The sequence below is a fragment of the Hippocampus guttulatus genome, chromosome 4 (assembly GCF_054856545.1).
Source record: "Hippocampus guttulatus isolate MCC_2025c chromosome 4, RoL_Hgut_1.0, whole genome shotgun sequence".
NCBI classification, from domain to species: domain Eukaryota; kingdom Metazoa; phylum Chordata; class Actinopteri; order Syngnathiformes; family Syngnathidae; genus Hippocampus; species Hippocampus guttulatus.
The window spans coordinates 6,787,919-6,806,160 of NC_141264.1; the positions used below are offsets into that span (position 1 = coordinate 6,787,919).

At 42.0% G+C, this 18,242-nt stretch overlaps 1 protein-coding gene across 1 annotated transcript; it reads left to right on the forward strand.

The window, feature by feature from the left end:
* The first annotated feature begins 2,625 nt into the window (after nucleotides 1-2,625).
* On the forward strand, nucleotides 2,626-13,709 carry LOC147205781 (myosin heavy chain, fast skeletal muscle-like). The gene is made up of 39 exons (XM_086108479.1): nucleotides 2,626-2,832; nucleotides 2,916-3,059; nucleotides 3,136-3,292; nucleotides 3,394-3,421; nucleotides 3,497-3,602; nucleotides 3,689-3,781; nucleotides 3,869-3,932; nucleotides 4,006-4,104; nucleotides 4,204-4,307; nucleotides 4,460-4,598; nucleotides 4,685-4,803; nucleotides 5,006-5,155; nucleotides 5,243-5,413; nucleotides 5,508-5,811; nucleotides 6,163-6,227; nucleotides 6,331-6,418; nucleotides 6,575-6,692; nucleotides 6,775-6,898; nucleotides 7,515-7,651; nucleotides 7,731-7,986; nucleotides 8,066-8,308; nucleotides 9,009-9,185; nucleotides 9,258-9,403; nucleotides 9,490-9,580; nucleotides 9,662-10,051; nucleotides 10,147-10,273; nucleotides 10,358-10,476; nucleotides 10,553-10,749; nucleotides 10,990-11,173; nucleotides 11,256-11,421; nucleotides 11,536-11,660; nucleotides 11,744-12,052; nucleotides 12,130-12,333; nucleotides 12,452-12,577; nucleotides 12,662-12,832; nucleotides 12,905-13,009; nucleotides 13,098-13,193; nucleotides 13,368-13,499; nucleotides 13,611-13,709. Exons 1-39 carry the CDS (start codon nucleotides 2,626-2,628, stop codon nucleotides 13,629-13,631), a joined length of 5,802 nt encoding a protein of 1,933 aa, XP_085964605.1. The 3' UTR covers nucleotides 13,632-13,709.
* Nucleotides 13,710-18,242: the final 4,533 nt, after the last annotated feature.

Consider the following 18,242-nt stretch of genomic DNA (forward strand, 5'->3'; position numbering starts at 1 on the left):
GATATGTGTGAATACCAGAGACATATCTGTTACACGTGGTTACAAATAAGAATAATTCAATTTGTTTAATAATTAACTTCACTTAAAAAAATACAATAATCATAAAAAGATACATAACAAAATAAAACTTTTCATGCTTCTTCCTTTCATTCCTTAAGAAGTTATTATGAAGACAAGAGTTAGAAATAGAGTTTGATACATGATGAATTTAATGAATATGTGCTGTGAAGTGAGAGAGTCAATAGCATTAGTCTACCTGAAATTCAGCATTAAATTACATTTTCTAAAGGGGCTCTCCAGAATCTGTTTTCCTTGATGGAAATGTGATACATCAGATGTATGCTGCTGTGACAAATGTCTCAAGTCATGTAAGCATCAGCTGTGCTCCACACCATATTTGGCAGCTGTCCCAAATTTAACTACTGCTTTGTAAGCAAAGCATGTTCGCACAAAGGACGACACATGTGAGAGTGGAGGGCATGATTAGTTGAACTGTCAAATGCAACACTATTGGAATGAAAAACGAGTCACATTTACGTATTTACACTAAGATGTGCTTTGTTGTAAAATTCATGCCTTACTTTTTTTTTCACCAAGAAGTAAAAAGCAAAATACGGAAATGTATTTTTAGAGGATATGCAAAAACGTTTTGATAATTATTATAATAATTTATTAGTCGTAGAATATAGGCCTTAGTGGGGTAATTGTGGAAATTAAGCCAATAGTGGCTTAAAACTGTCTTTGGAAAGGAAGTGGAGCTATGTGTGTATTGCAGAATGATGGAATGGCTCAAAGGTAGAATTGTAATCATTTCCTAAATTTTCTCATACCTTCAGATGTATTTAAATAGCTTTTTGTTTCAATTGTCCAATGGTTTGGGGATGAGTATCCATCCATAAATCAACTTTTTCCAACAGGTGATTTTTGAGATTTCAGCAGTTTTAGACCAGGCAAATTGAATGAAATATAAATGGAATTGGAAAAGACTACCCACAAAAATTAAAACCATAATTTGATCTAATTTAAATGAAACGTTCTCATTGGCATTCAGGAAGAAAATAAACTCATCACAACAGTCATAAGCCACAGGCTGCGACAGCTGTCTTGATGAAAATAAAGGATTCTTAAATTGTGTTTGACGTGCATTCTAGTCTACATCACAATTGTTAAGAGCACAAGGGCAAGAAAATAGTCTCATTTTTATGGAAATGAATAAGGATTCAAAATATTTAAAAAACGTTTATTTATTGCCAAACAACATATAAATCAATTGGAAGTGGTAAAAAAACATTTAAAAGAAAAAAAGAATGTGAGACGACGTGCTTCCGTGGATGTTGGCTTTCAAAGTTCGCCACACTACATTTGGTTCGTGGTCCCTATTTAACTCTTGCCATATAAGCAAACAACACTTGGTATAAAAGGAGAGCATGGGTGCTGAGGCGGTATGTGGTGGAGGAGCCTGAAGACCCCAGCCTGTGGTAAGTACTCAGAAAATCGCTCTCTGCTGAGGCACAATTGAATATATACTCCGTTTAAAATATATACAATACTATTTTAATAAATATAGATCTGAATATAAGATGTACCAGCAGTAACAAAAATGTCATTTCAACAGGATTGTGACATTCAACTATTAAAAGGATAAGCAGGAGGTATGAACGCTGTTCAGTGACTTTGCATGGATTCATTCATTCATCTGCCGAACCGTTTCATCCTCACTAGGGTCGCGGGGGTGCTGGAGCCTATCCCAGCTGTCTTCGGGCAGTAGGCGGAGGACACCCCGAATTGGTAGCCAGCTAATCGCAGGGCACACAGAGACAAACAACCATGCACGCCCTCACTCACACCTAGGGACAATTTAGAGTGATCAATCAGCCTGCCATGCATGTTTTTGGAACGTGGGAGGAAACCGGAGTACCCGGAGAAAACCCACGCAGGCCGGGGGAGAACATGCAAACTCCACACAGGGAGTCCAGAGCTGGAATTGAACCGGTACCTCCGCACTATGAAGTCGACGTGCTGACCGCTGGACTACCGGGCCGCCCGACTTTGCATGGATATTCTTAAAAATATTAAGTTGCTTATTTAGGGAGGTGGCGCAGCGGGGACGTGGTTAAAACATATGTCTTACAGCTCAGAGGTTGTGCGTTCATATTCGTATTTTGTGTGAAGTTTGCATGGGCTCTGCATGCCTGTGTGGGTTTTCTCCAGGTATTCTCGTTTCCTTCCACATTCAGTGAACACTCAAAATTGTCCGTAGGTGAGAGTGTGAATGTTTGTTTGTCTCTGGTTGTGCAAATGTGCTCTGCATTTGGCTGGCAACCAGTCCAGGGTGTAAACTTTCTCTCACCTGAAATCACCTGGAATAAGTTCCAGCACACCCGCACCCCTAATGGGGGTCAGCGGTATGGAAAATGAATGGATTTAGTTCGAACAATATCGATTGCACTGTGTGCTGATCTAACATCAAAATGTTAGTGAACGTGACTCCACATAGAACTAGAAAACCCAATAAAATGAATTTTGGGAGAAGAAATTGTTGATTTGGTTCTGCAACGTGGATGTGACACAAATTAATCAGGCTGTCATTCTAATTGCTGCACAGACATACAGTAAACCACCACCATGAGTACCGACGCAGAAATGGCCATTTATGGCAAAGCTGCCATCTACCTCCGTAAACCAGAGAAGGAGAGAATTGAGGCTCAGAGCAAACCATTTGATGCCAAGTCAGCCTGCTATGTGGCCGATGTAAAGGAGCTGTACCTGAAGGCTACAATCCTCAAGAAAGAGGGTGGTAAAGTCACCGTCAAAGTCCTGGACACTGAGGACGTGGGCATCTTCTCTTCTTGTATTAAACTCATGTGCTCCAAACAAGTGATTTGGTTCTCACTTTGTCTCATGTCTTTGTCAAGGAGAGGACAGTTAAAGAAGACGATGTCACTCCAATGAACCCTCCCAAGTTCGACAAAATTGAGGACATGGCCATGATGACCCATCTCAATGAAGCCTCTGTCCTGTATAACCTCAAAGAGCGTTATGCAGCATGGATGATCTACGTGAGACAATCTGCTCAAAATTGTGTCCATAAATCGTCTCCCCTTAAGATGTTTTTACACATTGCGTCTCTCTCAGACCTACTCTGGGCTGTTCTGCGCCACTGTGAACCCCTATAAGTGGCTCCCGGTGTACGATTCCGAAGTTGTGAGTGCTTATCGAGGCAAGAAGCGTATGGAGGCTCCTCCCCACATCTTCTCCGTCTCTGACAATGCATACCAATTCATGCTTACTGGTATGTAATAATAATAAGATGAACATGTATAAGTTCAAAACCATTTGAGCCGACTGCTGTGGAAATACTACATTACTGATTCCATGCTTCTGTTTGAACAGACAGGGAGAACCAGTCTGTGTTGATCACGTGAGTTATATTTTCATTTGTAAACTAAGAAACGCTTGTACAAAACATTTTCACACGTTTATCTCTATTGTCCAGTGGAGAATCCGGTGCTGGAAAGACTGTGAACACCAAGCGTGTCATTCAGTACTTTGCCACCATCTCAGTTGGTGGTGATAAGAAAAAGGAGCAGGGAAAGTATCAGGTGTGTTCGCTTCGAAAGGATTAGCGTTTGTTTTGAGAGGTTCACTTGAACTTATTTGTGAATGTTAATTCTAATGACGATGACAGGGGTCACTTGAGGATCAGATTATAGCTGCCAATCCTCTTCTGGAAGCCTACGGTAATGCCAAAACTGTGAGGAATGACAACTCTTCTCGTTTTGTAAGTTTCGTGCGATTGCTACAGTGTACGGTAATTCTTTTTACATTTCAACAATGAATGAATCTAAACCTGTTACTTTTTAAACAGGGTAAATTCATCCGAATTCATTTTGGCACAACTGGCAAACTGGCTAGTGCTGATATTGAGACCTGTAAGTGGACAATTCACAGTGTGAAAATGCCTCGGCTGTAGTGCGAGAGACTGATTTCTTAAAATAATTGCAGATCTCCTTGAGAAGTCCAGAGTGACATTCCAGCTTCCTGATGAGAGAGGCTATCATATCTTCTACCAGATGATGACCAACCACAAACCAGAGCTGATTGGTATGGATCGTTGTAGTCTTTCCAAAATGCAAGACTCAAATACTTGAACATCCAATGAAAAAAGTTTGTTTATTCTTGCGGGGTTTTTTTTCCCTACAGAAATGTCACTGATCACTACCAACCCTTATGACTTCCCTATGTGCAGTCAGGGACAGATCACCGTGGCCAGCATTGATGACAAACTTGAGCTGGAAGCCACTGATGTGAGTGATTATATTTCAAATATTGTCTAGAAGGTAAATAATCAACTCCTGAACGCAACATTTGACAGTACAGTTTTATTTTGTTGTTTCCAATCTTATCTTCTCAATGAATAACTTGTTGTTGTTGTTTGTTTGTTTGTTTTAACGCACAGAACGCCATTGATATTCTGGGCTTCAGTAACGAGGAGAAGATGAGCATCTACAAAATGACAGGTGCTGTCCTTCATCACGGTAACATGAAGTTCAAACAGAAGCAGCGCGAGGAGCAGGCAGAGCCTGACGGCACAGAGGGTATGTCGAAGCGTGGCATGTACATGATGTCAGGCTTATTCTGTTGAACAAAGTACATATGAGCTGTACTCTACAAAAAACTTCAGATGCTGATAAGGTTGCCTACCTGTTGGGTCTGAACTCCGCTGACATGCTGAAGGCTCTCTGCTATCCCAGAGTGAAAGTCGGAAATGAGTTTGTCACCAAGGGACAGACTGTACCTCAGGTAACTTTGATCAAAATAATCCAAATTTGAAAATAAATAAATAAATAAATAAATAAATAAATAAATAAATAAATAAACAAACAAACAAACAAACAAATAAAAGGCAGCACTTAAGGTAGGCTGAAGGGCGTGATAATTTTACTCCATGTTATGACAGAGCTCTAAATATATTACTGACTCTCGGAGTTGATATTGTTTCTAGGTGCTGAACTCAGTAACAGCCCTTGCCAAGTCCATCTATGAGAGGATGTTCTTGTGGATGGTCATCCGTATCAACCAGATGTTGGATACGAAACAGTCAAGGCAGTACTTCATTGGTGTCCTGGATATTGCTGGCTTTGAAATCTTTGATGTAAGCTTCATTGATGTGAAAAGATGAACACATTTCTTCGGGACGATAGTCCTTGCCGTAATGAGGAAATGATTTGTCCTCACACAGTTCAACAGCATGGAGCAGCTGTGCATCAACTTCACTAATGAGAAGTTGCAACAGTTCTTCAACCACCACATGTTTGTGCTGGAACAAGAAGAGTACAAGAAGGAGGGTATTATTTGGGAGTTCATCGACTTTGGCATGGATCTGGCTGCCTGCATTGAGCTGATTGAAAAGGTTTGATTCCGAGGGCTAGATTTGTCGATGGCCGCGAACTAACCTGGATCACCGAAAATACCATAAATAAGCTTCTCCTTTGTTTTCTTTTCAGCCTATGGGTATCTTCTCCATCCTTGAAGAGGAGTGCATGTTCCCTAAGGCCACAGATACATCATTTAAAAACAAGCTGTATGATCAGCATCTTGGCAAATGCAAAGCATTTGAGAAGCCAAAGCCTACAAAGGGCAAGGCCGAGGCCCACTTCTCCCTTTTGCATTATGCTGGTACTGTGGATTACAACATCAGCGGCTGGCTGGACAAGAACAAGGATCCCCTCAATGAGTCTGTTGTGCAGCTCTACCAGAAGTCTTCAGTTAAACTCCTGGCTTTCCTTTATCCACCTGCTACTGCTGAGGGTGTGCTGATAAAACACATGTTCAATATCGCTGGCATCAGGAGGAATCCTCCAATCTCAGAAATCATCACTTTTCAAGAGACCCCCAAAACGGCATATTTGTTCAACCAATATAAAATGACATTGTCAAAGAGCACAAGCGATGTTCAACATTTTAGATTGGTCCAAAATTTGTAAAAGCAACACCCACACATGTGGATGAACAGATAGCATAGATTCGTGGTGGGAGAAAAAAAAAAGAAATTACCAAACTGTGACATTGGAGGATTTGGCCTGACGTCAACGATCGAGTAAATGGCATGAGTATTCAATGTGATTCTAATGCTGCATTTCCCTCCAAAATGGTGAGTAGAAACTGGCAAAAAGGGAGGCAAGAAGAAGGGTGGCTCTATGCAGACTGTATCTTCACAGTTCAGGGTAAGGCCTAGTTTGCCCAAAAAAACAACAACGTGATTTTGCAACGCATGTTACATTGTATTGACATGACATTATAATGATGTTCATTGTTTTGTACTTTCAGGAGAACTTGGGGAAACTGATGACGAACTTGAGGAGCACTCATCCTCACTTTGTGCGTTGCCTGATTCCTAATGAGTCAAAGACTCCAGGTAATGTATGCTGCCAAAATCTGCGTAGAATGTCAGATAACGTTATATGGATGACATTATGACTTATAAATCTTTAGGGCTTGATACCAATTCCTATTTTTAGTTGTAGTATGCCACTATTAAAACAACCACGATGCAATGTGCCCCTTTCCGTAGGTCTGATGGAGAACTTCCTGGTTATCCACCAGCTTAGGTGTAATGGTGTGCTTGAGGGTATCAGAATTTGCAGGAAAGGTTTCCCCAGCAGAATCCTCTATGGTGACTTCAAACAGAGGTATCATTAGCAATAATTTTAACAGCCATATAATGAAAGTCAATCAAAAACTGATGGATTAAATAACTTTCACAATTAAAAGGTACAAGGTGCTGAATGCCAGCGTCATCCCTGAAGGCCAGTTCATTGACAACAAGAAGGCTGCAGAGAAACTGCTTGGGTCAATTGATATTGACCATGACCAATACAGATTTGGTCACACGAAGGTAAACAGCTCTTTTCTTAAAATAACTAAATAAATAATAAGTTGAATTTAAAGGTGAACAATTATGGGAAAGAATTCCTCTTTTTCTTCCTTAAAAATCACGATTGCGATTTGATTTGCAATTTTTTTCCAAGCTCCTTTTCTCAGGTCTTTTTCAATAATTCTCTATTCCAACAAACACTATCAAATCTGTTATGCGATACAAAATACCAAGGTAAATGAAAATAAAGCATTCATTAATATGAAAGACAGATTATCTTCAACAATTACTGGAATAAACAAAATATTTTGATGTGCAGTTTGGTAAGTGTTCAACACAACAACTTTATTCTTCCACACGGGTGTGGTGTAAGCATAAGTATATGGACTGTAAACCAGTGGTCCCCAACCTTTTTCGTATCATGGAGCAGTTGAGACAAGGACACGCTGTTCGCATTTTTTCTCATCGCTTTTACAATGCCAGTTTTGAAGCACTACTTCTGACAACAATTTTCACGAAAATAAGATTTACAATTATTTTAATGTATCAAATTTGATTTTCAAGTTTTCTAGCCATTCATTTCTGTGTTTTACATGAGATATCAAGTTTATGACTTTTTTTTTTTCAATCTGGTTAGGTGTTCTTTAAAGCAGGTCTTCTGGGTACCCTTGAGGAAATGAGAGATGAGAAGCTGGCAGCTCTTGTCACCATGACTCAGGCCCTCTGCCGTGGTTACCTCATGAGGAAGGAGTTTGTGAAGATGATGGAGAGAAGGCATGTTAAGAATTGTAAAAACACTCTGGATTCATCAAAAAGAAATGCGCTGTGCATAACCGAAAACGTCTGTACACAGGGAGGCCATCTTCACCATCCAGTATAATGTGCGGTCATTCATGAATGTCAAACATTGGCCATGGATGAAAGTGTACTACAAGATCAAGCCTCTGCTGAAAAGTGCTGAAACCGAGAAGGAGCTGGCCCAGATGAAGGAAAACTACGAAAAGATGACCTCTGACTTGGCCGCTGCTCTTGCCAAGAAGAAGGAACTTGAGGAGAAGATGGTGTCTCTCCTTCAGGAGAAGAATGATCTCCAGCTGCAAGTTGCATCCGTGAGTAACAAGCCACTGACAGATTTTGCTGGGAACCAGTGTTTTGTGTGATTAAAGGTGTTTGGTCAATGTGAAATAGGAATCAGAGAATCTGTCTGATGCTGAAGAGAGATGTGAGGGTCTTATCAAGAGTAAGATCCAATTGGAAGCCAAACTCAAGGAGACAACTGAGCGGTTGGAAGATGAAGAGGAAATCAATGCTGAGCTAACTGCAAAGAAGAGAAAACTGGAGGATGAATGCTCTGAGCTCAAGAAGGATATTGATGACCTGGAGCTTACCTTGGCCAAAGTGGAGAAGGAGAAACATGCCACTGAAAACAAGGTGTGCATATCTCTCTCTCTCTCTCTCTCTCTCTCTCTCTCTCTCTCTCTCTCTCTCTCCAACTTCAGAATTGAATTGAGAATGGCAACTAAATTCCAATTAAATTCTTGAATTTGAATTTACGTTTGAATTCAGGAGACAAACAGGAAGCAGAATTTCAAAGGAAATTTGACATTAAGGAAGCAGAATTGAAATTCAATGAAATTCATTGTGCAAAATTAAAGTTACAATTGACTTTTACAGGGTTTCAGCCTATTGACATTAATTTCATGCAAATATTACTGTAAGGACTTTCTGCACACAAACTAAATTATACAAAATAGTAAAATGTAGTCATCTTTTTTATGTACATTAAAAGCTTACTCAGAAAAATGATTATTAAAATTATATTTTTTAAAAATGAAAGAATGGTACAACCAGAATATCTTTCTTCATCTAAGTCTTTAAAATGGCTTTCTAAACATTTTCGACATTTTGTTTAGTGTACACCTGATATGTGATGAGGATGATGAGTTTCCCTGAATCGCATTGAATACAATTCCACTTCCTGTAATTCAAACTGAATTCATCATCCTGTGGGGTGCAGCCAATTCAAATTCAAATGAATACAATGAATTGAATTCTGTAATTCTGAAGTTTGCACAGCCCTGATTTGTACTCTCTAGAGAAAAAATTAAAATCTTCTGTGTTTCCATTGTAGGTGAAGAACCTGACTGAGGAGATGGCTTCTCAGGATGAAACCATTGCAAAGTTGACCAAGGAGAAGAAAGCCCTTCAGGAGGCTCATCAGCAGACTCTTGATGACCTGCAGGCTGAGGAAGATAAGGTCAACACTCTGACCAAGGCCAAGACCAAGCTTGAGCAGCAAGTGGACGATGTAGGTGAAGATAAGTTATTTTAACATTGGAAAAACAAGATGTCACAATAATTAAATAGCATTACTCTGCAGCTTGAGGGTTCTCTGGAACAAGAGAAGAAGCTGCGTATGGACCTGGAGAGGGCCAAGAGAAAGCTTGAGGGTGACCTGAAACTAGCACAGGAATCCATCATGGACCTTGAGAATGACAAACAGCAGTCTGATGAGAAACTTAAAAAGTAAAAGCTTTGTTCTTGATCTCATGATGCAATATTAACAATCACTTGTGAAGCAAGACACCACTGCATATGACTAATCTTCACAGGAAGGACTTTGAAATCAGTCAGCTTCTTAGCAAGATTGAGGATGAGCAGTCAATGGGTGCCCAGCTTCAAAAGAAGATCAAAGAACTTCAGGTAAAATATCCTCAATGTTACATGCTACATTTTAAAAACGAAGAGTGAATTTAAAAATGTAACAAGAACATGTTCTTGTAGGCCCGTATTGAGGAACTGGAGGAGGAAATTGAGGCTGAGCGTGCTGCTCGCGCCAAGGTTGAGAAACAGAGAGCGGATCTCTCCAGGGAACTTGAGGAGATCAGTGAGAGGCTGGAGGAGGCCGGAGGAGCCACCGCTGCTCAGATTGAGATGAACAAGAAGCGCGAGGCTGAGTTCCAGAAGCTGCGCCGTGATCTCGAGGAGTCCACCTTGCAGCATGAGGCCACTGCTGCCGCTCTGCGCAAGAAGCAGGCTGACAGTGTTGCTGAGTTGGGTGAACAGATTGACAACCTCCAGCGTGTCAAGCAGAAGCTGGAGAAGGAAAAGAGTGAATACAAGATGGAGATTGACGATCTCTCCAGCAACATGGAGGCTGTTGCCAAAGCAAAGGTGAATGTTTCACTTCAGTTTATCGTTAACATACACCAGTGAGTCTGACTTTAAGAATGGATCAATAATAGTCGTCATATTTTCAAACTTACTAGGCAAATCTTGAAAAGATGTGCCGTACTCTTGAGGACCAACTTAGTGAACTGAAGAGCAAGAATGATGAGAATATCCGTCAGCTCAACGACCTGGGTGCACAGAAAGCTCGTCTTCTGACAGAAAATGGTATGCATGAGGCTATCAAACTACAGTTTATAGGTGAATAACTAAACATACACGCTAACGCTACACGATGATGTTCAAACAAAGGTGAGTTTGGCCGTCAAATTGAGGAAAAGGAAGCTCTTGTCTCACAGCTGACCAGAGGTAAACAGGCCTTTACCCAGCAGATTGAGGAATTGAAGAGACAGATTGAAGAGGAGGTCAAGGTAAGAAACGTCATCATCAACAACAATTTTGTTTCACGACAGAAAATGTAGGCATCAAATATATTTGTCTTCCCAGGCCAAGAATGCTCTTGCCCATGGACTGCAATCAGCCCGCCATGACTGCGATCTGCTGAGGGAGCAATTTGAGGAAGAGCAGGAGGCCAAGGCTGAGCTGCAGCGTGGAATGTCCAAAGCCAACTCCGAGGTGGCTCAGTGGAGAACTAAATATGAAACTGATGCTATCCAGCGCACTGAGGAGCTTGAGGAAGCCAAGTCAGTATGATTTAAATTTTAAAAAATACCATTGCCGCATACTGACAGGGGGTTTATTTCAGCCGGCGTTTTAATTTCATTTGGCATGGAATTTTTTTTTTGTTATAGCAACTAATATTTTAGGGATTTTCAAAATCACTAGCCAATGTAACTACCGGTACATGTTGCAGGATGAGGTAAATTTGTGTAAAATCTATTATGGCAATTGGAGATTTTTCACAAAGAAACCTTTTAAAACAGGAAAAAGTTGGCACAGCGTCTCCAGGAGGCTGAGGAACAGATTGAGGCTGTGAATTCCAAGTGTGCTTCTCTGGAGAAGACCAAACAGAGACTCCAGAGTGAAGTGGAAGATCTCATGATTGACGTGGAGAGGGCCAATGGTCTTGCCGCCAACCTTGACAAAAAGCAGAGGAACTTTGACAAGGTACAACTAATACCAAGCGCTCCCATGACATACAAAAAGATAAATTAACATGCACGAACCACTTTGTAAATTGTGAAACTAGGTCTTGGCAGAGTGGAAGCAGAAGTTTGAGGAGGGTCAGGCAGAGCTTGAGGGAGCTCAGAAGGAGGCTCGTTCTCTTGGCACTGAGCTGTTCAAGATGAAGAACTCTTACGAGGAATGTCTGGATCAACTGGAGACCATGAAGCGTGAAAACAAGAATCTGCAGCGTGAGTGTTGGACAAAGTTTGGAAACTTGTAGTTCACGTAGATTCTCCATGCAAGAATGCGGTGCAAGAAAGGGTCCCTTTTCTTAATTTGAAACTGTCTTTATCACTTTGTAGAGGAGATCTCTGATTTGACTGAACAGATTGGAGAGACTGGAAAAAGTATCCATGAGCTCGAGAAGGCCAAGAAACAGGTGGAGACTGAGAAATCTGAAATCCAGACAGCACTTGAAGAGGCCGAGGTGAATTAAATGAATGCGGATGGAGCAAATCAATGGATAAAATCGGAGTGCAAAGATTTATATTTGTATTCCCAACTATGTAGGGAACTCTGGAACATGAAGAGTCAAAGATCCTGCGTGTCCAGTTGGAGCTCAACCAAATCAAAGGAGAAGTTGACAGGAAGATAGCGGAAAAAGATGAGGAGATGGAGCAAATAAAGAGGAATAGCCAAAGGGTGATTGACTCCATGCAGAGCACGTTGGATTCTGAGGTCAGGAGCAGAAATGATGCCCTGAGAATCAAAAAGAAGATGGAGGGAGACTTGAACGAGATGGAAATTCAGCTGAGCCACGCCAATCGGCAGGCGGCCGAGTCTCAGAAGCAACTGAGAACTGTGCAAACACAGCTGAAGGTAAAGCAATGTGATGAGCTGCGATCACCCTTCCTTGGTGTTGCAATTTAATCACTTCATACCTTGATTTTCACCAGGATGCACAACTGCATCTCGATGATGCCGTCAGAGCGCAGGATGACCTGAAGGAACAAGCTGCTATGGTGGACCGCAGGAATGGCCTTATGGTGGCTGAAATTGAGGAACTTCGGGCTGCTCTGGAACAAACAGAGAGAGGCCGAAAAGTTGCTGAACAGGAGCTGGTGGATGCCAGTGAACGTGTGGGCCTCCTGCACTCTCAGGTAAATAATACATGTATATTTTATATATTTTTTAAAATACAGTCATACATTTTATGATTCAACATGACAATATTTTATATGCGTTATGTTTTGAGTGACAATTACCTTTCTGTCCCAGAACACAAGCCTTCTTAACACCAAGAAGAAGCTTGAGTCTGACCTTGTCCAGATCCAGAGTGAAGTAGATGACACTGTTCAGGAAGCCAGGAATGCAGAGGAAAAAGCCAAGAAGGCCATTACCGATGTATGTTTTCTCTTTGTAACGTTGTGCTTTAATTGATTCGAAAGAATGCTCTACAACAAAAAAAAACAATCCTGTCCTTTCTAGGCTGCAATGATGGCTGAGGAGCTGAAGAAGGAACAGGACACCAGCGCGCATCTGGAGAGGATGAAGAAGAACCTGGAAGTTGCTGTCAAGGACCTACAGCATCGCCTGGATGAGGCTGAGAACCTGGCCATGAAGGGTGGCAAGAAGCAGCTTCAAAAACTTGAATCTCGGGTAAGACAGTGAAGTGAACCGACTCAAAGCTAGTATAAAATATGGCCATTACATTTGAAAAACAATCCCCAGGTGCGTGAGCTTGAGACAGAGGTTGAGGCAGAGCAGCGACGTGGAGCCGAAGCTGTTAAGGGTGTCCGAAAATATGAGAGGAGGGTGAAGGAGCTCACTTACCAGGTAAATATCACTTAGCATGCATATGTCGAAGAAATTAACCTAAAATTAGATGTGTTCAAACTTGCAAACCTGATTTTTTTGTTCACAGACTGAAGAGGACAAGAAAAATGTCATCAGACTGCAGGATCTGGTTGATAAATTGCAGCTCAAGGTGAAGGCCTACAAGAGGCAGGCGGAAGAAGCGGTAAGAATCTACAAGAAAATATATATACATACACACAGACACACACACACACACACACACACACACACACACACACACACACACACACACACACACACATTGTACAAAGGTATATAATTTTTTACTGTAAAGTTTAATGTATTTCCAACTTAAATCTTCTGCCTGACTTTTCAGGAAGAGCAGGCCAATGTTCACCTGTCCAAGTGCAGGAAGGTCCAGCATGAGCTGGAAGAGGCTGAGGAGCGTGCTGACATTGCAGAGTCTCAAGTTAACAAACTCAGAGCCAAAAGCCGTGACTCTGGCAAGGTAAATACTGAAAAATGTAGATGACTAATGTCCACAATAGACAAGTACTGTATGGGCCTCTTATGCAATATGAAATTAAGTTTTGCCTATAAAAATTATATTTTCTTTCAGAGCAAGGATTCAGCTGAATGAAGTTGATTCTTCAGTGGGTTGTTTCAACTCATATAATATGATGTGAAATATACCACAATAAAACTCTTTTGAAAAAACCCCAAAACAAATATCAATGTTTTTTTTGTGTCTGACAGTATATTTTATAACAACCTAATCTTATAATCTCAAAATAGTCAATGTAATTTCACTTGGAGAAACTGGAGATATACGCCTTTTCTAGGAACAGTAAAACCACACAATTATCTTTTAAGTGATTTGTTCCTGAAGAAGAATTTTCAGTAATTTAATCTTTACCTTTATAGGGTTTCTATACATTGTTTTGCCATTTGTCAGTTTTACAGAATTTAAACTGAAAAGTAAAAGTGAAAAGTAATTGAACATTCTATGAACATAAATTTTAAAAACAAAATGAAAAAGATGAACACAAAATGATTCAAGCTGGAACAGGATCTCAACTCCATCCATCCATCCATCCATCCATCCATCCATCCATTTACTAATCCGTTTATCCTTCCAAGGGTCGCGGGTGTGCTGGAGCCTCTCCCAGCTGTCTTCAGGCAGGAGACAGGGGACACTCTGAAATGGTTTCCACCCAATCGCAGGGCACCCATAGACGAACAAAAATTCGAGCCCACACTCCCACCCAGGGACAATTTAAAGTGTTCCATTGACCTGCCACGCATGTTTTTGGAATGTGGGAGGAAACCAGAGTACCCGGAGAAAACCCACGCAGACACGGGTAGAACATGCAAACTCCACATAGGAAGGCCGGAGCCAGATTCGAACAGTGCACCTCTGCACTGTGAGGCCGGCGTGCTAACCAGTCGTCCACCGTGCCACCAGCACCTCCACTCCTTCCATCAATGCCTCCATTCCTAAAGAGCAGACACCACTGCCAGCAGCTCTTGGTTGCCGACATAATTTATTTCCACGGGAGATAGTTTTCTGGTGAAGAAAGCACAGGAGTGTACTTTTTGTTCCTTTTAGCTTCTTTGCAAGAGGATGGCCCCCACTCTAGAGTTGGGAGCATCCACCTTGATGAATTGGAGTGAGATATCAAGATGAATGAGAACATCCAAGATGGATGAGAACAGGAACGAGATTAACAGTCGCTTGAGGTAATTGAAGGCTGCATTAGTCTCAGATGTCCAGGGAAACGAATACGATGTCGAGGTGAGTTGAGTAAAGGCTGCTGCAACCTTGCTGTAGTCTCTGATGAGCCACTGATAAAAGGTGGCAAAACTTCTTGAGTTGTTTGCGGGTGGTGCTGTAACTTAACCACAGTCTCAATTTTAACAGCGTCTGGTCTGAGCGCCCCCCCCCCCCCCAGGAAGAATGTAAGCAAAAAAGTTAATTGAGGAAGCAATAAGAGGTCAGGCAGAGTCAAGGCTAGTCATGGGGAAATTAGCAGAACTAGCGAAATCACCATTGATAAAGTTACCATCATCTGACCCTGAATCTATTAACACCTTCAGTGAAGCCGAACAATCGCTAGAAGAGTCAGAGGCAGGCAAGGTTATGCTTTGAGGAGGTGAGCGGGAGGATGCAGTCTCTTTCTGCTGTAGCTGAGTGGGGTCCCTTGGTCCAATGTGGGCACTGACGGATGAAGTGTCCAGTTGTCCACAGCAGATGCAGAGGCCCGAAGAAAACCCCACGGTGCGTACTTACTGGCTGAGACAGGCCCTTGCCGAGTTGCCAGGGCCCATCCATTGGAACCCACTGCTTTTGAGGTGCTGTCCCCACTGGGACAATGGGTGGGATGGATGATGGCACAACGGGGGAAGGGAGGGCGGTAGGATCCTCTTTGTCGTTCTCTGAGATGGTGAACTATCCTGATGACTAAACTAATAAGTTGTTTGAGCGACCCTGGCTCGTCTTGAGAAGTGATCATGGAGCTTCTCTGAAAACCTGGCAACAAAAACAGTCTTCAAATACACCTTATTTCAACCATTCTCTTTTGACAAGATTCTAAATGCAATTAATTAATCAGCATCAAATGGCAAGCCTTGACATAAATATATAAATTTCTTCCCATATGCCTTGCCTGGCTGCGAAAAGGTTGATCAAAAACCATGTGAATCTCCGAGATTCACCCAAAGATGGTTGCCGCACCTTCCCTCTCTGCCTTTGAGCAAATTAATCACATAAACTTGGCATGCTCTGAAGAAAAAAGCAGTTGAAAACTAATGAGCAATTTCGGAAGAACTGACTGCATGCTTTGACCTCCCACATGTAGTGGTTTGGTGGAGGGACACATGGCTTTCATGTTGAGGGGGAGACCACAGCAAGTGGTGTGTTCTCCTGTAGTTTTGCGGTGGGGGATTAAGCTAGAGAAGAAGTGCCCTGATTTAGCTGGGCAGCCATCGAAGCAACCTTGGCAGAAAGGCTCAGAAAACAGTCAAGAACTTAATTGACAAGTACATCATGCTTGCCAAGAAGCGCCGACGGCCTGTCAAAGACAGTCAATGTCTGCTGGATCCATGTTTTTAAACCAGAACGCACTGTGACGAATGAGACTGCATGGTGTTATGGCCCAGATGCAGACATTGACATCTAACCAAGGACCAAAGTAACAAATAAAAAGAAGACCAGGCATGGCAGCGGCTGAGCTTTCTACTAGTGATGGGTCCAGCAACACCGATGTGTCGAGGCACGCACGCGCCAAGCTCACAGAGCAATCCCCCGCGTCGGTGCGTGTACTGCTTCAAGACAATCATGTGACCGATGCATGAACTGCGCTGACACAGTCGAGGGGGCGTCGATGCCGCAAAAGCCCGCCAAACTGTGTTTATAAGCAAGTGCGTCTAGCGACGTGATGCCGCCTGCCGAAACAAGCCAGACCTCACCCTCGCTTGTTTGCCGAAGTACGTGCATATTATGGAGCAGCTCCAGGCGTGTGGGACCATTTTGATCTCCTTTTGGAGAATAAGGTATTTATTCAAATCTCCTTGTCTCACCAAGTGCCTCTCAGATTATTGACATGTCTTGTTCCATTCTAATTCAAATTCATTTCAAGGTAACTCTTAGTTTACTATTCACATATTTTATTGCAGGTGAAATGTCGAATTTGCCATACAGAAATACCATACACCAACAAAAGCACCTCTGCAACTACATCTGGCATGTTACACATCATTATTAGTTTGTTTTTGGAAGCTGTTCTAAATGCCAATTTGGTTGGGTTTTGTTTTTTAGATGACCTGTGGCAGCATCTGGATGATGAGGTGGGATGACCGGGAAGATGTGCAACAGCAGATACGATAGCTGAGGTCCAGCGATACCTGGCAGAGGGAAATATTGCACACAGTCAAGACCTGCTGTTGTATTGGAAGCACCAATACACTTCTCTTCCAAACCTCTCCCACCTCGCAAAGGAGTTCCTCTATACGCCGGCATCATCAGTCCCATGTGAGCGTGTGTTCTCCACAGCAGGGGAAATAGCATGTAAAAAACGCAACAGACTGAAATTCAAAACACTCGAGCATTTTCTTTTTCTAAATAAAGATTTGTGAAGACAAAGCCCACAAGCATGCTCATGCACATAATTTTCACATTACTGAAACATAATGAATGATACAATATGAATGCATTGATGTGAATGAAATTGGATACACTTCATCATCAAATCAGTCAGTTCAGTCTGTCAAGTGGGTTGCCTGCAGGGATTATTGAAGTCCAGCAGGTGTCAGTGGTCAGTGACACAGTATCAACACAGTATCAACATAGTGTGTCATTGTGTCAGCATGCTTCAAGACGCCTCATGGACCCATCACTACTTTCTACACTACGAGGATAAACTCTCATAAATGGCAACGTAATGACCAGAAAATCAATACAAAAAACTGGGAGCATTGTCAAAGTTCAACAAAGTATGAGATCAAAAAACTTGAATGAGGACACCGCAAGGAGAACTACCTAGCAGGACAAAGGATGTAACAAGGCATTCTGGCAAGGAGCAACAGTTAGACCGGAACATAAATGCTGAGGGTGATGAATGATAACGAAGAAGACAGACGTAGAGGTAAGATCGGGCCGCCCGAGCTCGAGCCCGACCCGACCCGGCCTAAAATGTCAATCATTGCTTCGGGTTCGGGTTGGGTCGGGCTTCTCTCTCGCTGACTTTGTTTTTTTTTTTTTTTTTTTAGTTTCAAGACCGTGAATAATTTTGGCCACGAGAGATCGTGGTTCGCAAAAAAACAGAAGTCACCTCATCACAACACGTACTGTACTAAACTCTTGCAATGACAATTCAAGAACTCCTTCCAGTCTCTGTCGAGTATCCACCCGTCATTGTTCGTCTTTGTCTATCTGCTTCTCTCTCTTAAAGTGCTGCGCTAGATTCTTAAGGACGTACTGCTGCTGTGGTTTACGGCCCAATTTTCAACTCGTCAAAATGACGGACGGCCTTAAATTTTCCCCGCCCACTCTTGAAAAAATCTGTCAATGATGGAAAATTGTCAGTTAATGTAACCTCTTCAGAAACAGAAATATAAAAGATGTAAATGTTTATCCAGTCTTGTTTAACTTGGATTTCATTACAAAAGACAGGCTTTGTTTTCAGAAATCACCCCTCCTCCTCCCGAGTCCTCACAAATAAAATATGAAATCTCGGGTTTGCTTCGGTCTCGG